This window comes from Cryptomeria japonica, unplaced genomic scaffold, assembly GCF_030272615.1.
Source record: "Cryptomeria japonica unplaced genomic scaffold, Sugi_1.0 HiC_scaffold_1919, whole genome shotgun sequence".
Classification (NCBI taxonomy): domain Eukaryota; kingdom Viridiplantae; phylum Streptophyta; class Pinopsida; order Cupressales; family Cupressaceae; genus Cryptomeria; species Cryptomeria japonica.
Genome location: NW_026730184.1, coordinates 1 through 15,488, shown reverse-complemented (window position 1 = coordinate 15,488; position 15,488 = coordinate 1). Strand labels below are relative to the sequence as shown.

Sequence of the window (15,488 nt, the reverse complement as noted above, 5' to 3'; positions counted from 1 at the left end):
TATTAAGCATGAACTAGAGTTTCCTAAAATCATGACTTCCTATCAAATACCATCTTCTCATATTGTGTCTATCCAACCTATCAAAGAGTCTCCTAGTCCCATCCTTGTCCAAAATCAAACACTATCATAAAAATCAATACCCACAAATTCTATTCAAGAATATTGGCCTATGTTCAAGTCGAAATCCATTTATGAATTGTTCAAATCCTATCAATACTACCCAAGAAATTTTTATGTTCATCTTAAATCAAGAGATGTGTAAACAAACAAATCCAAAGCAAGTTCAAATATGTCACTTGTATAAGTCTTATTCGATTGTGGTCACAATGGTCACTTTCACAAAAAGGATAGATAGCACTGAACCATATGTTGTCTGAGTCTGTTGAAAGATTTGATTTTGTTGAAGCTTATTGTTGCTACTGTCTCTCATCTGAAACTGACTGAATCCATAAAACTGATACTTTATTGCGGAGAAGATGAAACTTTATTGCGGATCTTCGATGCAAATGTTGCTTTATTGCGGATCTGTGATGCAAATGTTGCTTTATTGCGGATCTGTGCACGGATAGACTTGAAGGAAGCTGGAAGAAACTGTACTCCTCGAAACATGTGATGTTCTCAGTTCCACACCCATTACTAGACGTAGAATTTGGCCGTAGTCACAGATAGGATCTGATTTATTATGGATGGAAAGGGAGGCGAAAAGGGAGGTTTATTATGAATGGCTAACCAATCTTGGGGTAGATCAATAACAAGCCATGATGGGACTGGGTAAGTTTATTGTGGATGAATTGGTCGTGAGTGTGTGCAAAGTGAAAGGATGAAAGAGAATCCTGAAGGAGGGAGGAGCAAAGTCTCTACGCATGGCGCTGGTGACCTAGTTTTCACCATGGTACTTGCCCAGGGTGCCACCGAAGTGGTTTTCACCGTTGGATGAAATTATTTCTCTTTACTTTTTTTGATTTTTTCAATTTTTTTTTTGTGTCACAAGGCGCCTGTTTGCCAGGTTTTCACCAAGTAACGATTTTTTTGTTTTATAATTTTTTTTTTGTATTTTTGAATTTTTTGATTTTTTTTGTATTTTTGAATTAGGATATTCCGATGAGCTATGTGTAGAACTTGCGAAGGTGCATGCTGTTGATAGGATCCTCCAAAGGTTCACCTTCTGTAGTTGAGAGCTGATATGCCCCAGATCCATATACCGCTGTGATGATGTAAGGACCAAGCCAATTTGGTTCGAACTTGCCCTTCTTATCTCTGTCTTGCTGATTCTTGGGGTTCTCTCTGAGGACTAAGTCACCTACTTCAAATGTGCGAGGCTTAACTTTGTGATTGTAGCTGCGACTCATTCTTTGTTGGTAAGCCTTGAGATGATTAAAAGCAGTGTGTCTTCGTTCCTCCAGCAGTTCTAGTTCTTGTAAGCGAGAGACCCTGTAATCTTCATCGTTGATTATGTTTCTCAAGGAGACCCGTAGAGAAGGTAACTCGACCTCAATAGGCAAGATGGCTTCAGCGCCGTAGACAAGTGAGTAAGGTGTAGCTCCTGTAGGTGTGCGGGCACTTGTACGGTAGGCCCAAAGTGCAGGATTGAGTTGGATATGCCAGTTACGGCTAGCGTCGTCGACTGTCTTTTTAAGGATTTTGAGAATTGTTTTGTTAGATGCCTCAGCTTGGCCATTACCTTGGGGGTAATATGGTGTGGAGAAACGATGAGAGATATGGAAGCGGTCACAGAGTTCACGAACATTCTGATTTTTGAAGGGACGACCGTTATCAGTAATAATGGAAGTAGGAATCCCATATCGGCAAATGATGTAGTTCAAAATGAAGGTAGCGATTTGTTTCCCAGTAACTTGTGTGAGAGGCACGGCTTCAATCCACTTTGTGAAATACTCTGTGGCTGTGATAATGAATTTATGACCGTTGGAAGAAGGAGGGTGAATCTTGCCTATGAGATCGAGTCCCCACTGACAAAAGGGCCAAGGAGATGCAAGTGGTTGTAGTTCTTGTGCTGGTGCGTGTATGAGGTCTCCATGAATTTGACACTGCTTACACTTCTTGACAAACTGATATGAGTCTTTTTCCATAGTAGGCCAGTAATATCCAGTCCTGATGAGTTTCTTGGCCAAGGTAGGACCACTAGTATGCAGACCACATATCCCTTCATGCACTTCTCGTAACGCAATCTGAGCTTCGTCACTCTCTAAACATCTAAGAAGGGTGCCATCTAGACCTCGTCGGTATAGGATATCAGCTAGAATGACGTATCGAGAGGATTGGCGAATGAAAGTGCGGCGTTGGTTGTTCGATAGATCGGGAGGTAAGATATTGTCGCGAAGGTATGTGAATATGGAACCATATAACTGGGATTCAGGACCAACAACACATATCATTTCTGTAGGAGTGATCTCATATGAAGGAATCAGGAGATTATCTACCAGGAACTCATAGCAGGTCTCATTTTGTGGTAGATCAATGAGCGAAGCAATCGTAGCCATGGCATCTGCAGCACGATTCTGTTCTCTTGGTATCTGCTCAAAATCTATCTTTGTGAAGTGTTGTTTCAAATCATCTACCAGTTGTTTGTAAGGCACTAGCTTTTCATATTTTGTTTGGTAATCATCAGTTGCTTGATGGATGACAAGTTGAGAATCCCCAAAAACACGAAGTTCCTGGATCTTCCACTGAACTGCAATTCTTAATCCAGTTGTTAATGCCTCATATTCTGCTATATTGTTGGTGCAAGGAAATGATAAGCGGTATGATTTTGGTATAGAATCGCCTTGAGGAGTTATAAAGAGTATACCCGCTCCTGCTCCATGCTGTGTGTATGAGCCATCAAAGTATAGTTGCCATGGCTTCACATGTGATATTGTTAAAATTGCTTCATCTGGAAATTCTGACTGTAGAGGAACATCATCTATCATGGAAGCATCTGCCAATTGATCTGCAATTGCTTGTCCTTTTATTGCTTTTCTGTCTACGTACTCGATGTCAAATTCACTCAGAATCATTACCCACTTGGCCAGCCGCCCAGTAAGTGTAGCTTTGTTGAGAAGATATTTTAGTGGATCAATTCTGGCAATCAACTTAGTCTTGTGAGTGAGCATATAATGACGTAATTTTAGTGAAGCAAAGACCACAGTGAGACAGGCACGCTCGATTGGTGTGTAATTTAGCTTATATCCCACCAGTGTGCGACTGATATAGTATACTGCTTTTTCCTTGCCGTCAGGTATTTGTTGTGCTAAGAGTGCCTCCAGTGTCGTTGGAGTAGCTAATATGTAGAGTAACAAAGGTTGATCTGGAATTGGTGGCATCAAAACTGGTGGGTTCAAAAGATAATCTTTGAGCGCCTGAAATGCCTGTTGACAGTTCTCATCCCATTTGAACTTGATGTTTTTGTGTAGCAGGTGCTAGAAAGGATTACACTTATCTGCAAGTTGCGCTATGAATCTTCGTATGGATTGGAGTCTCCCTTGTAAAGATCAAAGTTGACTGATGTTCCTCGGTGGCGGCATGTTCAAGATAGCCTTGACTTTTGCTGGATCGGCCTCAATTCCTCTTTTAGACACAATGAATCCTAGGAGCTTCCCTGAGGTTACTCCAAAGACACATTTCTTTGGATTTAATCTTACTTTGTATTTTTCCAGCCGATCAAAGACAACTGAAAGTATGTCCAAGTGTGTATCTCTGTCTATTGATTTTCCCAAGAGATCATCAACATAATCTTCCACTGTTATGTGCATGAGATCATGAAAAATAGTGGTCATCACTCTTTGATAAGTAGCGCCTGCATTTTTCAGCCCAAAAGGCATGACATTCCAACAGAAGGTTCCCCATGGACAAGTGAATGATGTTTTATGTTGATCTTCAGGCGCAATCCCGATTTGATTATATCCAAAAAATCCGTCCATTAAAGATAGCATTTCATGACCTGCTGTGAGATCAACGATCAAGTCAATGTTTGGTAATGGGAAGTCATCTTTCGGACAAGCTTTGTTGATATCTCTGAAGTCTGTACATATTCGGATACTGCGATCTGGTTTGCTGACAGGTACTAAATTGGAAATCCATTCGGGATAATCAATTGGGCGTATGAATCCGACATCCAATAATTTCTCCAGCTCTGCTTTGACTAGTAATGCCACTTGTGGGTGCATTTTCCTTAATTTCTGCTTTACTGGCTTCGCCCCCGGTTTGACTGTCAAATGATGCATTACCAAATCCGGATCCAATCCAGGCATATCAGCGTATGACCATGCAAAGTTGATTTGTCGTTCCTTAAAGAAGCTTATGAATTTTGCCTTTTCGGACTCTATCAAAGATTGAGCTAAGAATATGTTGTGTGGGACTTCTTCCGTACCAATGTTTGTCTTTATAGTTTCCTCTATCAGCATGGATGACTTTTCCTCATATGACGTTGGGAGAATGTCGAGCCTTCCATCTTCGGGTGCCTCAGAGAGGTTTTCACCCTCAGATATGTCCTTTCTTTTTACTTTTTTGGAGTCAGATAGCGCCACAGTGTGGTTTTCGCCATAAGACCCTTGTTTTGTTCTTATTTTCACATTTTTGCGACTAGAAGGCCCGACACCCTCACCGAAGTATGCCATGTTGTTGAGTTCTATGGTGTATCCTGCTTTGTGGTCTCCAGGGGGAAGATCATCTCGAATGCCAAGATAGTCGACAATAGCTTCGTCATTTTGAAATGTATCAAATTGTGCTGGTCCTTCATGATTCCAGTCAATGAGTTGGGGGTGAACAAGGGGAAGGTCATTAGTGTTTTTAGAGTTTGCTGGACAAAGAGTGAAGATGTGGTTATATTCAGGTATGTCAAGGCAATCGTTGAGGTCATCGATGGCACTCTCCTCATCAGTTTCGATCGTGAGTGAATTCAAATTGTCATCACTAGTAGTGCCTTCTGGGACAGGTGTCCTCATCCTATGCGATTTCAACCTAGGACCTTGAAACGAAGATTGTGCGGGATCCTTATGGGTTGGTTCTTGACCAACTCTGAACTTTTTGTAAAATTCCTCCTCCTCTGTAGGTTCATTTGGCTCTCTGAATGTCTCAGTGAGCTCATAGTCACTGGAGGATTTGTCTGAACCCCATTCCCACTTATTAGAATCTGTGGAATAATAATCCTCTTGTTGAACTTCGGCCACTTTGATTTGCCATGCCTCTTTTGTTCTTTTATTGTGAATCTTGGAATTCAGAAAACCAAGTCCCTTGGAGCATTCCCTTCTTGTAGTTAGCTCAGGTTGTAAGGGCTCCATGACACCTTCTTTGCGTAACCCGAGAGGGCTTTTTCCATCATACCCAAATCTTTGCAGAATTTTGAAGCCTTTGCCATAGTTCTCACAGGGTATAATAATTTGATCTTGCGTGTCCTCTTCAATGTCTCTATAGAGCATTTTATATAAATTTTCTTCTTCTAGTTCGCCCCATCTTTGAAAGATGGTAGGATCCCATCTGAGTATCATGATGGAGATTTGCTTGTTAGGATGTGGCCTCCCATATTCTTTTGGAGAGCTCATGACTTGTCATAAAAACATTGTCTGATTCAAAGTGTATTCTCCCATGCCTTTGTCTTGAAACTTACCTCTAAGTTCACCTTGTTTAGATGTCGAGGGTTTTAATGACTCAGGGTCAATGTATGCCGAAGAGAGAGTAGCCTCACGGTTACTGGGAATGATAGTCTCAGTATGTGATCTCAAGTTATTGCAATATATGAATGGATTTGGATCACCATTGACTGTTACCTCGACTCCATTATGAGGAAACTTAATGCATTGATGATATGTTGATGGGACTGCCCTCATTTCATGAATCCAAGGACGTCCTAGCAATATGTTATATGTGAGATCTAGATCTAGGACTTGACAAACCACATCCTTTGTGACTGGCCCGATTCTTAGTGGTAAGGTAACTGTGCCCTTGGATGAACGCTCTTCATCATCATAAGCCTTGATGGTGATTTGGTTTGAAGAATTCACAGCTTTGTCAGAATATCCCAATTGTCTGATGGTGCTCAATGTACAAATATTTAGACCTGCTCCTCCATCTATCAAGACTCGCTTTATTCGATGTTTATGTATGAAGGCTTCAATGTGTAAAGGTGCATTATGTGGCTGACTTATGGAGGCATCATCTGCTTCTGTGAATGTGAGGGAGTGCGGAACGGATAGGTATCCCACCATGGCTTGAAACTGGTCCACGTTCAGATCAGTAGGGACAGTAGTGTCTCTCAAGATTTTGTCAAGGATGGCTTTATGTGCAGGGGATATACGTAAGAGCTCAAGAATGGAGATGAGCGCAGGTGTCTTCCCTAATTGTTCTACAAGGTTGTACTCAGGTTTGATTGATGAAGGATTGGTATTCTTAGTGGAGGCACCTGGCAACATGATTTTACCTCGACGAGTTGTAACATGACATTCAGAGGTAGATTCAGACGAAGAGCCAACACCCTTTAGGACAATCTTGGGTCTCTGAGAAGGATTCTCAGGATTTTTGTTCTTGATAGTAATAGTAGAGATATGATTGTCCATCGAGATGTGATTGATAGTAGAATCATAATTGTAAGGTGCTCTAGTGTAATTGGCTTGATCATCTGTGACTTTGCCTTTTCCTTTGTCATGTTTTGGGAATGGTTCCTTAAACACCTCATGTTCTTGGTTAGATGAATGTCCCTCAATCTCAATATCTCCTCTATCAATGAGATCTTGCACAATGTTCTTCAATCGATGGCAATTACTTGTCTTATGACCCTTGCTCTTATGAAACTCACAATACTCATCATCATTCCACCAATTTGGTTTGACCTTTGGTTCATATGGAGGAAAATCTGGAACTGTGATCAGTTTGTTTGCCACAAGCTTTTTGAATACTGATTCAAGTGGTTCTCCCAATGGAGTGTACTTCCTTCGAGGTTTAGAAGTTGTTTGATTGTTCACTTGATTGTTGGTAGAACTTGATCCAGAAAAAAAAAACTTGGGTCTCACTATGTTGGCATCAACAACACCATCATTAACTGTGTTCTTGTTCTTGTTCCAAAATTTTGGTTTATCCTTTCCTTTAAAGTCCTCTTTGTTTTCTTTGAATAGTTTGATAACTCCTTGTTCAATTAAGACTTTTTCTGTTGCTAGGCCCTTTTCAATAACATCTTTGAATGTAGACAAACAAGCTTTCCTGAGATCATATCCAATAGCCTTGTTAACATTTTGTGTGAATATTTCTACGATTTGTTTCTGTGGGATTTCGCAAGAGCATCTGCTGGCTAGATTTCTCCATCTTTGTAAGAATGATGCAAAAGATTCTCCCTCTTTTTGCTTGGTGTTGCACAAGGTAGTAACTGAGACATCTGTTTCAATGTTGTAAGAGAAATGCTGAATGAATGCCTCTGCCAAGTCGCCCCATGACTTAATACCAGGAGGTAATTGAGAAAACCATTCCATAGCTTGATCGCCTAAGCTCTGTGGGAACAACCTCATCAAGTATGTTTCTTCTGCCGCTACCTCAATGCAAGCTGTGAAGAATTGTCTTATATGTGCCTTGGGGTCTCCTCTCCCTCTATATTTGTCAAATTTTGGTGTCACAAAGTGTGCAGGAAACGGAGGCATTGGAATACTCTTATCAAAGGGATAAGGACATATATCTCTCATAGTGTATGTAGGTTTTGATGTATTAAAAGTAATTAAAGCATTCATCAAACATAATTAAATGATGTAAACTTGAAAAGTAATGGTTACATTTTGTCTAAACTTACAATACTCCTAAACTTCCTAACACATGAAAGAATACCAAGTTGACTATTTTGGTTCTTAAAAAGAATGAGAAGAGTTTCACATAGTAAAAATACACATAAATGAGGGCATTATCTTCTTGACCTGCATAAGATACATAGACTAACAAAACAAAAAATCAAGTATCAATCATGATTTAAAATTTTACTTTCAAATTTTCATAAAAAAACACAATTTTCTAGTGACATCCATCAAAGGATTCCCAAAGCTCTTCCATCTCAAAATACACACTTTAATTTAAAAAAAAACAAAACCATTTCAATAAGAAAAACATAGACACTTAGTATATGTACATATTGTAAAACACACTATTTCATAAAACCACAACACCTTAGTACTCCAATTCAATCTCTTTTATAACCTTGGACAAACACATGCAAGGAAATCTTGTTATACACTCAAAATTCATACAATGATCATTTTCTTGTGCAAACAAGATTCATACTCACAACTATTTCACTATATGCTCAGAAATGCATGAACATAGTTCTATTTTGCATCGGTAATATTCTAACATTAGTAATCTATTTTGTACCAACAAAATGGACATACATTATATTTTCATTATGCAGCCATAAAATGCATATAAATAATTGTTTCTTTTGTACCCATAAAATGCGTAAATATTATTATTCACTTTTTAACTCCAAAATAAATACAAATGATGCTCCTTGCACATAGATGTGTTAGACTAGCAACCTTCCTTTTTGAATAATTTACAATTGAGGAACTCCTATCTAAACATCTAGTATAAGGTACAAATTGATTGTGAAAATATTGGAGTGCATGTACACCATTTTTTACAATAACTATTTTATCCTCTATAGTAGATTATCTTGTATAACGTTAAGAACCCTATCCAATAGAAGACACAATTATCATTATTGAATTTTATGTGACAAAAAATATACAAAGATATACAATTAAGAATGTATATTCCATTTAAACAAATAACTTTACGTTCTTTCAACAAAATAGTTTTACCAATATTTTTATTAATTTATATGTTAAAATTTTTATAAATAATCATATGATTATAGTAATAGGCGTAACCTGTCATAATGACAATAGGAGGAGAAGCATCTCATATCTTAGCTATGAAACAAGTCTTTAAGAAAATATATGACACCTAATTTTTAAATATAAAGAAAATAAAATATCAAAGTATATATTTATTTTTAATATTCTCTCGGAACAGTGTATTGCGTGTGAATTACGCTTCTCTCATTACTGGTAAAATGACAGCAATGTTTTATTGATAATAAGTGGTGAGCGTTGCAACTGGCAACGGCCTACGCAGCTACACCACAGTGTCAATACGAAGATGACAACACTTATTAATATATTAGTCCACACACAAACATAATCCTATATATATCTAGGGACAGAATACAATAGTGTAGTCTGTACCGGAGGGGCAAGCGAATGTGGCCGTATCGTCCTTGGCATAACTGTAGGCCTGAGGGCACTGCTGCTTGAATATCATTGAGTAGTTTGTCGCAGGACAGCTGTTGGTATAGCTGCCAGTGCAGCAATACTGGTCTGTTTGAAAGGCAACGCAGGCACTCTTGCATCCGCCGGCAACCTTCAATTCAGCAGGGCACACAGCGTTCACGTCGGCTTTGCATGCAGGGGCAGTGCACTGTGCATTGGTAGGGTTGATGGAAAGAGGAATATTGAAGCCGTCCACTAGCGACACGTCGTAATAGTCCTGGTCGCTCTGAGTGTACTCGGCCAGCGTGGCGGGAACAGCTCCCGAGACTGTGCAGCTCAGTTGGCCGCCGCAGTCACCGGTTTGACAGGTTCCTTTGCCGCTCGCATCGAAAGAGCAGCCGGTTCGACCCCAGAATCTTGCCGACTGTGTCCCCGCCGCCAAATTAACCGTCCATGTCTGACCCTGGGTCAGCTGCTGCCCTCCTCCGGGTAATCCCGCCGCCCACACTGTGTACCCGCACTGGTTCTTTATATCAAACTTAACTGCTCTCGCCTCTGTGACAAATAATACACACATACTATTATTGTTAGCCTTGGAAATGTTTATACTATTCAACCTCATACAACACGCATTATGTTACTATGACAGCTTACCTTGAATGTAAAGAGATATGGCCATTCCAGCCACAAGAAGAAGCGCAAGATCTGATACTTTTGCCATTATAAGTAGTATCTATATCGCATACAGCAAAGACTGAATGAAGATACAAGGAGGGGTATGTCACTTATATAGAGAGCTCCACCTCCTACGAAGGTAAGAAGGAAGCAAAGAAGCAAAGACCCGACTTTAAGAGCCGTATATCACACGAAAGCCCTCTTGTCCTTTTATAGTTTTTCTTTTCCCAATTTGTCTTTTTTTAATTTGTCTAGGTTTTATATGAAGATGCGACCAGAACATCTACAAGAAGCGCAAGATCTGAAACTGTTGGCATTATACAGCCTGGATTGAATGAATGAACTGTTACCAAGGAAGCCTAATCCTAGGTTGAGAAGCGATGTATGTTACGGCAACCCTGGTCACATTCAAACTTTTCTTTGAAAGATTTTAGATTTTACTGTGTAAATATTTTCAATCAAGATGCGAAGAGTCATCAACGTTTTGGAACATATAGTATAAATCTTGACTTTCTACATTCCGACAATAGATCATGGATAAGAATTCTGACTCAGTACAGTATATTCTGATAATGAGACAGAATATTATTCCAAACATTGATAAAAAAAAATATTTCACAATTAATTTTAATAACATAGACCGCTCAAAGCTGATTTTTTCCAGTATGTTTCGGATAGATGGATACATTGAGTATTGAAGGAGGAGTTTAGTTGTTTATACGGAGAAGAGAACTCCACGTGCTATGGTAGAAGCAAAGAAGCCACGACCGGACTATCCTATGAGAGCCCGAGTCTTTTAAAATTCGAATGGTCATCAACAATTAGATTTCTGTTATCTCAGGCTTGACATTTTGTGCATCATCAAAATCTATTTATTTGTATTCAAAGCACTGATCTCTGATTTTCAATATCCTAAAGTTACGCGAATTTCTAAAGGCTTGACAATGCATGTTAAATTTAGTTAATTATATTGACATATGTTTTTCTAATGAAATGTATGGAGGATGAGGGATAATTAGTAATAATATTTTGTACATTTCTATTTTCTATAGTCATTTTATATAGTGTATTGTTACTATGGACATAAATATTTGTGCTTGAGTCATTTGATAATACATTTACATGATATTACTAGTTTTCAAGAATTTTATGGGTGTGTCACTTTAAAAATAAACTGTTGATCTAATAAGAACGAAACAACCTTGAAGATATTTCCATGCATTATTGATGTTTTTCAAAGATATTACACAATAAATATCACAATAGATAGCTATCAATTAATTTAATATTGATTATTTCCTAAATGTAAGTAATTCATTGTTATGTCTTCATCCTATTATACAAATTATTCCTAATTTTCCTTAAGTTCTAATCCATTTCCCTATGTCTTAACACAAATTTTGGAGTCCCAATTCCTATTTAATGTCCCATCCACAAAAAATCCAACAAATAAAATTGACTAAAAGTCCCCACATAAGCACCAAAAATAAATATAAAAGAATTAAAAAATTATTTTATTCCTCTCCACTCATTTCGTAACCATTTTATAACCATCCCTCAAAATCATTTAAAAATCCTAATTATCCTCCACCATTTACCTCATAATCACTTTAACAACTCGATCTTGATTTTTGATATCTTATTAGATCTCCATTACTGATCAACAATCCTACATCTTTATAAATAGATTCTTTAGGGAACCATTACTAGTAATCAATTGCCGTCACTACAATGTCGTGCTAATGGTTTAAGCAACCACATTATCATTTTTTATAAAATCCACCCTCATCATACAAGAGAGGTTTATTGGGTGAAATGCATTATGGTGTATGAATTGAAGTCATAGTTGCAGGAGTTTTTGAACCAAGGGATTATTAGACCTAGTCTATCTCCATGCAGTGGACTGCTCATTTTTGTGAAGAAAAATAATGGGACCTTGTGCTTGTGTATTGACTATGGGATGTTGAACAAAGTAAAAGTCAAGAATGGGTATCCCCTATGAAGGATTAATGATCTCTTTGATCAGATGAGAGGATCTATAATATTATCTAAGATAGGTCCCTTAGATATGGCTACCACAAATTGAGGATTAAGGAAGAGGATATTTAAAAGATAGCTTTTAGGACTTATTATGGCTACTACGATTTCACATTAGTGTCATTCGAGTCAAATAATGCTACAACTTTCATGAATCTATTGAACATTGCATCAAGAGATTGAGGATAGTTTTACAATTCCTAAGGGAGAATAAGATCTTTGGTAAGCTATTCAAGTGTACTTTCTACAAGGACAAGGTGAATTATCTACACCTTATGATTTCAATGGGAGAGATTGTAGTTGATCTAGAGAAAATAAAAGCAATCGTGGGGTTGCCTACACCATATAATGTAACTAAAATCTAGAGCTTCATGGGACTTGCAAGATACTACAAGAAGTTTGTATAAGGATTTTCTAAAATTGTAGCACCAATCACTTCACTCCATAGAAAGGGAAAAGGTTTGAGTGGAATGAGAAGTGTGACCAAGCTTTCCAATTTTTGAAGAAGCTCATTTCAAATCCTATATTGATTGTACATAATCCAAATGGGTAATTCATGGTGATAACAAAATGCATAAGGATAAGGTGTAGGAGGAGTGCTAATGCAGAATGGGCAAGTTGTTGCCTATTATTCTAGGAAGTTGAAATAATATAAGGTGAACTATGCATCCCATGACCTAGAGTTAGTAGCCATAATTCATGTGCTTTAGATGTGGAGGCACTATATTTTGGGTAAGCCTTTTGAATTGAAGATGGACGACCTAGGCCTTAAATATATATTTACTCAACCCAATCTCAATGCTCACAAAAATAGATAGATATAGTTTCTTACTGAATATAAATTTAGGATTGAATACATTAAGGAGATGAAACATAGAGAAATAGATGCTCTTAGTAGAAGAAGGCATCTAGCAGCAATGATTACTACAAGCTATAATTTGAGAAAGTGGTTTGTAGTCTTCAAAGAGATTATTCCACGATGGAGAAAGATGTAGAGAAAAACCCCTTGGATCATCGATTTAATAGATATTTGTTTTAGTTAGATTTTATTATTAAGATACCAAGGGAGAATGTACATTCTAAACTTAGGAATTTGAGGAAGTTGATGTTAGAGGAGATCCACAACACACCATGGTAGGAAAATTGAGATCTTTATATTTTTAGCCAAGACTCGAGAGGGATGAGATTGAATTTGTAGCTTGATGATTGGAGTGCAAACATGATTGCTACAAGGAGATGAAACATAGAGAAATAGATTCTCTTAGTAGAAGAATGCATCTAGCAGCCATTATTACTAAAAGGTCTAATTCAAGAAAGTGGTTCATAATCTTCAAAGAGATTATTCCATGATGGAGAAAGATGTAGAGAAAAACCCCTTGGACCATCGATTTAATAGATATTTTTTTTAGTTAGATAGATTATTAAGCTACCAAGGGAGAATGTACATTCTAAACTTAGGGATTCGAGGAGGTTGATGTTAGAGGAGATCCACAACACACCTTATTCAAGGTGCCTAGGACTAGCCAAGATGGTAGGAAAATTGAGATCTGTATATTTTTAGCCAAGAATTGAGAAGGATGAGATTGAATTTGTAGCTTGATGATTGGACTGCAAACAAGCCAAGACTAAGCATGTACACCTAGTAGGTTTGTATAGTCACATGACATACTTGAATATAAATGACAAGTTATTAGCATGGATTTTATTTAAGGGTTGCCTATATCAAAGAATAAACATGATGTCATTTTGGTAATTGTGGATAAGTTGACCAAGGTAGCGTACTTCACCCAAAGGATTTTTAAGTATGGATTGTTTACTTCAGCTAAGAAGTTTTTCTGAGAGATATTGCATTTGAATTGAGTACTTGAGATGATCATATAAAAATGAGATACTCATATAATTTCTAGATTTTGGAAAATATTGAATGAAATATTTGGGACAATATTGAATTTTAGTTTGACAAACAAAGATAGTGAAGCAAGTAGTCGAAGACCTGCTTAGGATGTATTTCATGGATTAATAGTCTAGGTTGGAGGAGTATCTTCCATTGGAAGATTTTGCATATAATAACTCCTATCATGCATCTTTGGTATGACACCATTTAAAGCTCTTTATGGATGAAAGTATTGTACACATATCATTTTGGATATCTAGTTGAATACAAGATTGGAATTGGTTCAAATATTCTTAGGAGATGCATGATGAAATGAGATTGACCAAGGGGTGGTTAAAGAAGGTAGAAAAAAAATAGAAGAGCTATGCACGTAAGAATAGGACTTTCAAAACAAAGTCTTTTTGAGGGTTAAACCTCATAAGATTTCTATATCATTGGAAAAATTAGCCAAACTAGCACCTAGATTTGTAGGTCTATTTGATGTGTCAGAAGTAATGACTGTAGCTACATATAGACTTTATCTAATATAATGATCTTTAATCATATCCATAATATATTTCATGCATCTATGCTTAAGAAACATCATCTTGATGCTACTCATATACTTGATTGGCATGCTTTATAGATTTGGTATCCAAGAGTGGTGCTGGCAGAGCCCATTCAAATTCTAGATTGGAATGATGTTAAGTTGTGTAATAGATTATTATTCAATATAAGGTCTAATGGGATAAAGTATTTGTGGATAGTGACACATGGGAGAATATAGAGAATATATATTGTTCTTATCCTCATTTGAGAACTTAAATTATGGTACTTTGTTTTGCTTAGTGTGATACTTTGACATTTGCATTGGTCTACTATATTTATTGTTTTAGTATTTTTATAATAAGTTTTGGATGATGTATCTTCCTAGTGGGGAAGGATGTCACATCTTATTCTTTTTGCTCAGTGCATTATTAATACAATAAAGTGGTTGAGACTATGGATAAATGTCTTATGTTTTTTTTATTGTTGGTGTAATTATTTATTCATTTGGATATAATTACACTTTACTTAAGTTTACTTAGGTACATGCATATCATAGTAGTTTTTATATGAGACACGTAGGGAGATGTGCTACATTGGGAGTGTGTACATAGGAGAATTTCCACCTTTTATGGTGTGATCTTGTTTTTAATTATCATATCCACTTATTGTGGAGTGATAATTCCACCTTCAGTGGGTGATCCACCTCATGTAAAATATTTTACTATTTATCCTACCTACCCTTGCATCTCATTGAGCCACATGACATCATTGTGCTCTCTTGTCTCCTAGCCTTGCCTCTGTAAGAAGGCTCATCTATATTGTATGTAACTTGATGATCTAGTTGTTCAGTATTTTCATCTTGATAGATTTTATTCCTATCAATATTTTGTACTTTTCATTGATCTCTTGATCTTCAAAAAATCTCACATGTTATCAGAGCCTAGAGGGCTTCACTGATTAGTCTTTTTGAGATATTTTGGAGGCTTCAATTTTTGGATTTGGGAATCTACATTTTTGGGGGCGTCCTACAACAATTTGGACATCATGGTTGAGTTCGAGAGACCATTTGCATAAATTTTCAGTATAAACTCGGCCATATTTGGTGAAGGAAAAAATTT

General features: G+C 37.3%; 1 protein-coding gene across 1 annotated transcript; it reads right to left on the bottom strand.

The window, feature by feature from the left end:
- Positions 1–8,945: 8,945 nt before the first annotated feature.
- Positions 8,946–10,032, bottom strand: LOC131045890 (pathogenesis-related thaumatin-like protein 3.8). Its single transcript, XM_057979555.2, has 2 exons — positions 9,891–10,032; positions 8,946–9,791 (listed from the first exon to the last, which is right to left on the bottom strand). Exons 1-2 carry the CDS (start codon positions 9,955–9,957, stop codon positions 9,181–9,183), a joined length of 678 nt encoding a protein of 225 aa, XP_057835538.1. The 5' UTR covers positions 9,958–10,032; the 3' UTR covers positions 8,946–9,180.
- Positions 10,033–15,488: the final 5,456 nt, after the last annotated feature.

What these genes read in the sequence shown, in the direction of transcription:
- LOC131045890 (XM_057979555.2), bottom strand. Translation starts at nt 9,957, where the DNA reads ATGGCAAAAGTATCAGATCTTGCGCTTCTTCTTGTGGCTGGAATGGCC. An exon ending in CATATCTCTTTACATTCAAG is followed by an intron (nt 9,792 to 9,890) that starts GTAAGCTGTCAT and finishes TATTTGTCACAG; the next exon opens with AGGCGAGAGCAGTTAAGTTT.